Raw genomic sequence first — 10,349 nt, forward strand, 5'->3', positions numbered from 1 at the left:
TTTGAAGTTGCATCTCTTACACAAAGAAAAACACATGAAATGTTTTAATTCATAAATGGCTGATGTGGTTGTAAAGTATGGTATTGCAAATTTTGCATTATTCCCACTTGATGATAGCCATTTAAGACTGTTTCTTTCCAAATAACTGTTAATCTAGAAAAGATATATCATCACACACACACACACACACACACACACACACACACACACACACACTCCTTTTTTATACCATCCTTGTCATGGTACAGTAAGATTTCCAAATTTTCGGAGTTTCACGTGTTACGTCCTAAAATACTGCCTCCCTAACTGGGAAGTTGGATTACCAAACATCGCACCAGCCTACCCTCAAGACCAAGGATGCGTCCTTGTCACCCCGTCTCCTTACTCTTAGAGAAGTCACTTCTGTTTCCATCGCTTTATCATTTACAGGAAGCCCCCGACTTTGGTTCTCCAACCCTGAGCTCTCTGAGTTCCAAGGCACGGGTAGGTTCCAGGGCACCTACTTGACATCTCTGTGGGAATGTTCCACCCAAATATCCCATATCAGCATTATCTTTCCTTCAACCCCAGCTTCTCCTCTGGCCTCTCTGCTTCTGTTCGAAGTCTTAACATTCATTCAGGTCCCCAGTTCAAACACCCTGAGTCATCTCCACTTCCTCTTTCTCCTTCCTAAGCTACAGAGATGCTCTGTTTGGTGCCCTCCTCTCCTTCACGTCCATATTCACATCTACTTAGTTCAAATCCTTCTCGCACCTTTATCTCGACTGGCTAGTGGCGTCCTCCCTGGTCCCCCCCGTCCACCACTTCCTGTCGGGCCCCACGCTAATCTAGTCAAAAAGTCAGACTCATCTTCACAAAATTCAACCCCTACCACACGCCAGCCCACTCAAAATTCTTCAAACGTGCTCAGCAGCAGGCACGGGTGTCCTTCCAACAGCCCCCATCCTTGCTAACAGAGTGTAACGTCAGTTATGCTCATGTGACAAGTGTCCAGCCCCAGGGGATGACATGGGATTGGTCTATGCTGATCACAGCAGTCCCCTTCTGCTTTGCCGATGACTGTCCTAGGGTGGGCATGTGATCCATTTCTGAACAGTAAGATGAAAGAGTCTAGTGGAACTGTTTCCAGGAAAGCTATTCTTTCTTAATAAGAGATGTGTAGAAAGAGAAAGTGCTCCTTTACTACCACTGCCACCCACACCACTGCCCTGCTTCTCACTTCGCAAGCTATCATGTGAGGATGTGACGCCTAGAGCTACAGCAGCCAACCTGTGACCAAGAGGAGAATGTTGAAATTCCAAGGATGGCGGAATGAAGAGAAAAGTAAAGGGGGTCCTTGAAGACATGATTGAACCATCCAAAACAGCCTGAAATGGCCCACCTAAAGACCTACTAGTAAACAAATGTCTTTAGGGTTTATGCACCGTTTGTTGTTTATTCTGTTACCTGCAGCCCAAAGCATTCTAGTTGATAAACTTACAAACTACTTCCCTTACCACTGAAGGCCCTCTGTGCCATGCTACTCACAGTATGACATCATCACCTGAGAGCCCCACCCCAGACCTATGATTCAGAAACTCTAGAGGTAAAGTCCAGTGGTCTGTGTTACAGAAAGCACTCTGGGTATTACTCGTGTATGCTAAAGTTTGAGGAGCACGGCTCTATAATATGATCACAAATTACTCTTTTCCATTTCATCTACTATCCTACATACCGCAAGGAACACTGGGTCTGTAGTTCTCCGATGACAGTGACCTCATTTCACTAGGTCTGAGCATCATTTGATGCTCGCTTAATTTCATCTCTTTCTAATCAAAGTTTTCAAACTCGAAGCCTCCTGGGACCTGAGAGGTATACAGAAGGCTAAGTGTGAGGTGGCGGGAGTGGACAGGACCACGGTGAACTGTGGAGTACACACACAGCCATCTGAATCAGGGCAACTAGCAGACGATGTCACGCCAGGGTACAGGTCCAGTATTTACGATGAAAGAAAAACTGGAAATCCAGATTTATATGCAAAGATTTTTAGAAACAGACAACTAATTTATTTGTTTAAATACTGGTGCAAAGTAAACAAAACAAGTCCTCAAGTGGATTCAGTGTCTCCCTGACAGTTTGTGACCTGGAGTAGACAGTTCTTGAAATAACCACACATACTTTGAAGGCTGTGGCCACGTACAACCATTGACTTCACCTGAAATGACTAAAATTAACATTCTTTGGCTAACTGTATGTTAGGCTTCACTGAGCACATGGTTCTCATCAATATTCCACTGGTTGACGTGGGAAAATGGGGAGTTTCTGGACCTCAAGCTTGTGTCAGCAGGACTGCTTTATCCAGTAGTCACCATAGACTGGACACCTAGAACGATAAGCTTCTCAGGAGCCTACAGAAATGTTTAAAATGTAGAAAAAAGTAATTGGCCACACAGCACAGAAGTAAGCGTGCGTGCACGCACACACACACGCTACAAAATTAAAACTAGTAGATGCTCAATTAAATGCCTACAAAATACAAACATAAGCCACCTAATCAACATCAACTCAGATATGGTATCATGTCATATTGTATTAAATGCAGGATGTGGAGGGGAGCCCAAATCAATAGGGCTTAGGAATTGCCAAGGGCCTCAAAAGGCCCTGAGTGCCGACCAGGAACCAACCATTCTGTCCTAGGTCTTGTCTTCTTTATAGCAATCACAAACTTCGTACCCAGTTTTACTGCCCCTGGCCATTGCTCACTTCAGGATCCTCAGCCCTAAACAAAGTTTCCAACCATAGCTGTGTGTTGGAATCACCTGGGGAGCTTTCAAACACACTGCTGCCTGGATCCCATCCCCAGAGATTCTTACTGAACTAGTCTGGGGTAAGGCTGAGCTTGAGTATCTTCTACAAGCCTCCTCCTACCCGACCATGGCTGAAGCCAGGGCTGAGACCCCACTGTTCTAGAAGCATTTCCAGAAACATTCTCTGAGAGAGTCATCTTTCCAGTTAGGCCATCTTGATTTTCTTTCTACTGCCTTGGCTTGGAACAAAGGAAGATCACGGTACCATCAGTGGACTGATCATCTAGAACAGGGGTTGGCAACCTTTTTCTATAAATAATAAATGTTTTAGGCTTTGCAAGCCATGCAGTCTCTGTCACAATGACTCAACTCCGCCACTGTGGCATGAAAGCAGCCCCAGACAAGATGTAAACAAATGAGTAGGGCTGTGTTCCAATAAAAGTTTATTTATGGACACAAAAGCCAATTTCATGTAGTTTTCACAGTCACGAAATATTATTCTTCTTTTGAATTCTTTCAACAGTTGAAAAACGCAAAAACCAACCTTAACTTGCAGACCATGACCTGTGGGCTGCAGTCTGCCAGCTCCTGACCTAGCATGACTATTCCATTGGTTTGAGACCATAAAACTAACGAATGATAGACTCCAAATTATTAGATTAGAACTACAGTGAAAGTGGTTAAATTATACCTCCTCCACTCACTCAACTGAATTATCCACACAGTCGAACACTGTAGTAGAACTGCCCACAGAGTTGAACGTAAACTAGAAATGATGTATTTAAAAATGATTTCCGAATCCTCACCTGAATATGAGTTTGTTAAGACAAAAGTTGCAAAGGAGCAGTACACAGGCACGCTTTGAGGGTCCCACATGATGGTTTCACGTATTTGTTAATTTGCAGCCAATACTTAAAATTCAGGATATTTCCCATAAAAACCCAGAATATCATTTTCTTGAAAAAAAAGAATTGCAGAATGTGGAGATACTGGGTCAAATGTTGGCATGGCAACAATCTACTAATGCTGAGCAAGGCTCCCCCTTTAAATGGGGCATGTTCTCCACTTGACCACAACCTCTAGCTTCATGAAGGTTAACTGGCTGTCCCTACAGACAGAGTTTATGACCCTTGCTCTAAGGTCCCTAGAAGAACCTTTTATTTCTTTCACAATGTGGTTTCCACATCTTGGTTAAACACCTGACATGGAAATCTCTAAATCTGCTCTCAAAATTCCACACCCCCATACTCCAGACCCTAGAAATAAAACCATGAGTTCTCATGCTAGCGCAAGATATCAACTTAAGGAGAGTTTCAATCAAATCCCCCTTCCCTCTCAATATGTTCTCAACTTGAACCATGGGCTTCAATAAGGTAGACCAATGACAGACCACCCTTCAGGTCCTCTTCAGGCTAGCCAAGGTAGAGGCCCATGAGGTGGAGGGAAAGTGCTCACATGAGAACATCTTAATTAAGCAGAGTGATCAATAACACGTATAATAATTAGGAAGCAATGTTTGGGCCAGATGGAGTTACAACAGCATAGGACTATTCTACATAGGGTAAGACGTCAATAGCCGTATTTTGAAAGGGGGTGGGGAAGCCCTAAGAATATGCAGAAAAGCTAGTAACTAGAGTTTAGTCCAAATTCATTATTAACCCAATGCGTGATTTTACCTGGCTTACACCCACATTAAACGTAACAGTGTATTTGGGGGCGGGTGGGTGAGGAGAGCAGGCTTCTGACCACTACATGCCGATTGATACGTTGCATATTAGCTTCTTACTGGTGAAGACAAATTGAACCCAGGGAAAGAAAAGTTCCAGATATATAGACAATGGGTCACTAATTCACTTGAATAACATAAAGCTTTTTTTTTTAAAAAAAAGGTATAGGTGTTAGTTTAATTTGTTAGCTGCATCAGAAAAAGAAATGATCAAACAGTAGATTTTCCACTTGAAATTAAAATGGAAATTAGCCCTGAGGAAACAGAGATGACTTTGAGTTTATACATCAGTGGCTGGTTCATGAATTATTAACTGATTTTAATGATCCTGGCTATATTTTATTTGAAGTTATTCTCCTACTTGCAATGACTTTTGAACCCTCAAAACTCTTTCATCCATTCTCCATAGACAGAGTACACACTTTCATGAGCGCTGACATTTAAAAAGGATCCATATACTCACAGAACAGGAAGATAATACACATGCATATAAGTTATACAAAGGACTCGGGTCATTTGTTAAAGAGAGAAATGAATGAAACCCTATTATTCACGGTTTGTAAATAAATTTAACGATAAGCGCTAACTTTTCCCTTGTTAAGCCTGGAGCGGAGGGTTCTGTATTTCTTCTAAAGTTTCCCAGATGGTCGTTAAAACAAGAAAGGGCAGAAACAGACTTTCTTTGAAAGCCATCACTTCCCATCCGGAAAGATAACGCACATGATCAAAAGTTAAGTCTTAAAAGATTAATGATTACAGGTGTTTTCAAATAAGATACATGCATGTCTTTGTACGCTGGTTTTTACATTTTCAGTATAAATCTATTGAATAACGTCACTTCAGACACACAAGTTAGCTATGAAATGAAATGCTATAAACCTTTAACTAGCACTTGCTGTTTTACACCCATAAAGTTAATACTTCTTCTTCTACTGCATTCTCCCCATAAGGAAAAATTACGGGGAGTAAGGTTGGTTTTTTTCACTTCTGAAATTAAGAGTAGGAAAATACAGTATCGTGGCTCAACTTAAAGATTATTGTATTTTTATCTGCAAGGAATGAAATGCAAACATCCCTTAAAATAAGTACAATCTGATTTCTACCAATATTAAGCACTGACTTTCATAAGTTGGGTACACAGAGCACTTAAGACGACAGATTGTTGAATAACTAAGAAACCGAGTTATTTCAGGCGAATCGCTGCATTAGGAAAATATGACAGCAATCCATCTTGCATCCTCACTCCTGAAACTGAACAAGCATCTCAATAAATATTGTCTGTTTGCAAGCTTTCTAGGCGCTCCCAGAAGTAAATGTTCTGAGTTTAAATTGACTCGAAATAGCCTTTCTCAAAAAATAAAAAGAGACACACACAAAACACCCACAATTTCCTCTGGTCCCTTGAAGTACCCTTTGGGATCCTAGTGAACAGAGAGATTTGCCACGCATTGCAGTGACTGGATTAGTACAAAAGGTTTCTATTTTGGTGTCATTCGAGTGTTGCTGATCTTAAATCAGAGAAAGAAGTAGTTACATTAGGCAAGGTAATGGCTTCCAAAAATAAGAGCATGCCCAGCTATACAAGGCTTGAATACACAAGGCTAAGTTGTAAGGAGATAAATAATACCCCACTGGAACAATTAGGTGGATTCTCAGAAACACTACATACTTAATTAGGCTGCCTAAGTCCCTAACTGAGCATACATGGGAGACTTTTGAAAGCATTTAATAACTTGAGTAAATCCAAAATCAGAGGCCTGAAACTAAACCTGAACTCTGGCTACAGGGATAGGCCTTTTCTTGCTTCTCTTTCAATGCTTAATGTTATCACTCTAGGAATTTTGAGAGCATGAACGCCCACCATCACCAAAGGGTTAAAACACACTGAATGATGTCCCTTCCTTCTATACTTGTTGGGAGGCCCCTCCGTGCCAGGCGCAGAGCTGGGTGATGATGACACAGGGCAGAGGGGTGAGGAAGAGAGACCCTAATGGTGTTTCACAAACTTCAGCACTGGAGTTGGGAACGGAGTATAAACAAACAGAAAGGAACACGAGCCTCCATCAGCCACGGGGCACAGCAAACTGTTCCTCACTCTTAGATACAAATCCTCCTCTTCCTGCTATGTATTCATTAGTTTTGTATAGCACCTTTCTTTCTGCAGGCTCCTTATTTCCTCCTCTGTTATCCAAGCAATCATAAACAAACTGCGATTTGAAAGAAAAAGGAGGGGAGGAGGGAGGGGCAGGGGGGAAGGAGAAAGAAAAACCACATTCAAAAGGCACAGGCCAGCCAGAGCACAGCTCTTTCTCTGAATATCGCCCTCGGGGTGATGTTTCCTCTAAAGCTTGGCCTTGGGGGCTTCAGGAAAGGATTGAGAACGGGAGTACGCGCTGCGCTGGCCCAAGGGCCGCGGTTCTCGCACCGACTCGCCGCTCCGAGCTGCGGCCAGCTGTCCTTCTGAGATCCACCTTTGGCCACCTGAAACGCCGGGTCCTCGAAGTTGGAACCGGGGGAGGTGAAGGAGGTGGGGTGACCCAGGGCGTGGTGTGGAGGTCTCTAACCCTGATCTCCCCGAAATGCCAAACTTACCCCTCCCCCAAAAATGAAAGATAAGAAGCCACTAGTGCTAACCAGGGAGGGGCGGGCACCTCCATTGCATGGTCCAGAGCGCCCTAGCGAGAGGGCAGGAAAGGCCACCTGCGGGGGTCCCACCACTTCGCGGCTCCCCTCTTCGAAGACCCCATCCAGGGCACGCTCAAAAGTTAGTTCCTTTCCTTCGCTAAGCGGCCCTGGGTCCAGCTCTCGGGGGCGTGGGGGAGGTGAGATGGGCTGGGAGGGGGGCGGCGAAGTCATCAGACCACGAGATGGGGGACTCCTGCGTTGCCCCCTTCCCCCCGCAAACTCAGGGGAACTGCGATCGTGTTTACTAATAACAACAACAAAGAATCACACGCGAGTCCCCCCTTGCAGTTCTTGGGCTGCTCTTTGGGGCAGCCAAAGAGCGTCGGCCAGGGTGGGGGGGGGGGGAGAGACAGTGGGAGGAGAGGCGGACGAGAGAGGGGAGCGCCGGCTGAGGGACAAAAAGGGGGGTGGGAAGGGGGCAGAAAGAGTAGAGCGGGAGAGTTGGACAGAAACGAAGGCGCAAAGGGAAAGGAGCGGAGAGGGGAGAGAAAAGTGAAGCAGGCGGAGATCTGGACCGCGGGGCGCGCCCGGGATGGGGAGGTGGCCCCCGACCCGCCGCCCCCCGGCCCTGGCCCGGCCCGGTCACCTTGCTGTAGCCGTAGTACCCCAGGCACTGCGCGAAGTCCAGGCCGGCGGGGTCCCCGGCCGCCGCGGGGTAGAATCTCACATCCATGCCGGAGCCGGGCCCGGGGCCGGGGGCCGGGACTGGGGCTCGCCGGGACCGGTGCCCGCCTCCTCGAAGCCGCTAGATCCACCGTCGGGGGCGCCCAGCCGGGGTTGTCCGGGGGCGGCGCGCGGGACTTGGGCCGGAGGGGCGCCGCGACCGGGAGCCAGAGGAGCCCGGGAGCCGCGGCCGCCTCACACAAAGGCGCGGCCACGCGAGCCGCGGGAGAGCGGGAGGCGGCCCGGGGGACGCGCCCCGCCGGGGCACCAAGGCAGCGCTGCGCACCGGCCGGGCGCCCGGGGCGCGGGGCGCGGCGCGGGTGCCCGGGGCGGCGCGGCGAGTTCAGGTGCGCGGGGCGAGGCTGGGACGACGACGGCGGCGGCGGCGGCGGCTGGCCCCGCTCCTCCTCCTCCTCCCCGGGCGGACTGAGGAGAGGAGCCGCGGAGACAAGGGGCCCAGCCCCTCCCCTCCTTCTCCCCCTCCTGCCTCCCTCCGCCGCCGGTCCCCTCCCCGCGCCGCCGCCGCTCCGCCCCTCCCACCGCGGGCAGCTGGCGCGCCGCCCGCCCCGCCGGTGCGCTCTCGGCCCGGACCGCCTCCGGGCGCGCGGACCCCGCCCCGCCGGCCCCTGCCCCGCGCGGCCCCTCGCGGCTCACCCCGCGCCTCGCGCAGCCCTCGACCGCCCCGTCGCCCGCGCCGCGGCCTCCCCCTCTCCGGGGCCCCTCTTCTTCCCACCGCGCCCCCCTTCCCTCTCCGGTCCTCTTTGTCCCCGCTGCCTCGGAGCGCTCCTCGCTCCCCTCCTTCCCTCGGCCGCTTCGGCCAGTCCCGTGCCCGGTGTGGACCCCCGCCCCCTTTCGGACCACCGCTGCCCTGGGCCCCCGGCTCCTGCCAGCAGCATACACGCGCCGTCCGCTCCCTTCCCACCACTCCTCTTTCCCTCGGTTTCCACTCCTCGTCCCCATTCCTTCCTCGTGGGTCCCCCGATCCCTCTACCCCACTCCGCCTTCCCCCACGAGTGTCCCCTTCTTGGAGGCACCTAACCCAGCAGGTAATCTGCACGATTGCCTCCGAAGAGCCGGGAGCTGGGAGCCCCGTGTACACCTGTGGTGTTTTCCAGGAGGGGTATGGGGGCCTGACCTTTCACAGGTAGGCAGACTTGAAGCTCCCCGGGTTAAGCCTCATGTCGCTTCTCTTCGTATTTTCTTTGCTCTTGTTTGTATTCGAAAGGCATTTGAGTAACTGGATCTAGGCGGATCACTCACCGCTCTCTGAGAGAAAATGTCCCTATTTTCCTAAAAGGTTCTGGGTGATTAACTTCTTCACAGTGCACTCACCCACCCCCCTCTTGATTTCTTTCTCTTTCTTTAAGCTACATCTTCCCCCCCCGCCCCTCCTTGCTTTGGGTTCATCTGACAGTTTGGCCCTCAGCCTTGGCGAAGGGAAGGGATTTGCTACCAGATGAGAACGTTAAGGAGAGGCTGTGAGATTTGCCCCCCTCCCCAATATGGTTGTCTGGTAACTACTTTAACAGGAAGGGAGAAATTTACAAATATTTTAGCTGACACTCACTCACACTTTCGTCCCTGATCACACTTTGCTGGCCCACGGCCTGAAGTTTTTCAGACAAGCATCACAGGACTTTCTCTTCATTTCGTCTGTTCTCCAAAATAGGCACCCTGGCTTGGTGACACCTTGTGTATGTACCTTTGCCCAATATTATCGTTCTGGAACCAAGCAGGAAAAATAAACTTCAATTAGGCGAAAGTTTGTGTATTTGCTCTTCTCTTAGGAGAGTCGGGTGTTTGGAGACTGCGTGAGAGAGCGTTGTGTATTCAGGAAAGGAACAACTGCTTACGTTGTCGCTGGGTTGACTCCAATCCCCCCCTCCTGAAAAAGCTTTGGTCTCCTCTCCCGAGTCTCCATTTAACGTTGGCAACCCAGCGGCGCTCCCTAATGGCCCAGCGGGTTGCACAAATTGGCAGTGAGCTGAGATATTATCAGGACAACACCCCATTGAGCAGGTTCTTGAAACGCAGAAGTGGAGGCCCTTTCTCCGGGCCACTGGGCGCCTGTGGCCTTTCCACCAATCAGAGCTGGTGGTTGCAGTGGCCACCTGTTGTCTCGCAAGAGTACATCTTTTAAGTTTCACTATTAGTATTTAACAATGGCGTGGAGTGCAGCATCTGGCCACAGGCGAGGAGCAGCCTGCCGATCTGAGGTACCAAAAAGGAAATTATATATTTTTTCCAGATAGTTGTTAAAAGGAGCCCCCAAAAGGCTGGGAAGCGGAGTTTTTCTTTGCACACTCACATTCCTCACCTTCTGCTCATTCTGTCGTGCATCTGGAGCAATCTGAGCTTGATTACAGAGGATGAAGCAAAGTATAATCAAAGTTACATAGAGACGGAACCTGAAGTTGTAATCAGACCTCGAGGATCAGGAATACAAATATTCGCACTGGAAACCCCACTAGCTGCGAGACGGGGAATTG

General features: G+C 48.9%; 1 protein-coding gene across 1 annotated transcript in view; it reads right to left on the reverse strand.

The window, feature by feature from the left end:
• The window catches only part of TOX3 (TOX high mobility group box family member 3), a 106,896-nt gene extending 99,026 nt beyond the window's left edge, over nucleotides 1-7,870 (reverse strand). The window contains exon 1 of the mRNA XM_065899360.1: nucleotides 7,784-7,870. Coding sequence (XP_065755432.1) covers nucleotides 7,784-7,870 — 87 coding nt within the window. The remainder of the gene's footprint in view (nucleotides 1-7,783) is intronic.
• Between the last annotated feature and the right edge of the window lie 2,479 nt (nucleotides 7,871-10,349).

This window comes from Phocoena phocoena, chromosome 20 (assembly GCF_963924675.1).
Source record: "Phocoena phocoena chromosome 20, mPhoPho1.1, whole genome shotgun sequence".
In the NCBI taxonomy this organism is placed as follows: Eukaryota; Metazoa; Chordata; class Mammalia; order Artiodactyla; family Phocoenidae; genus Phocoena; species Phocoena phocoena.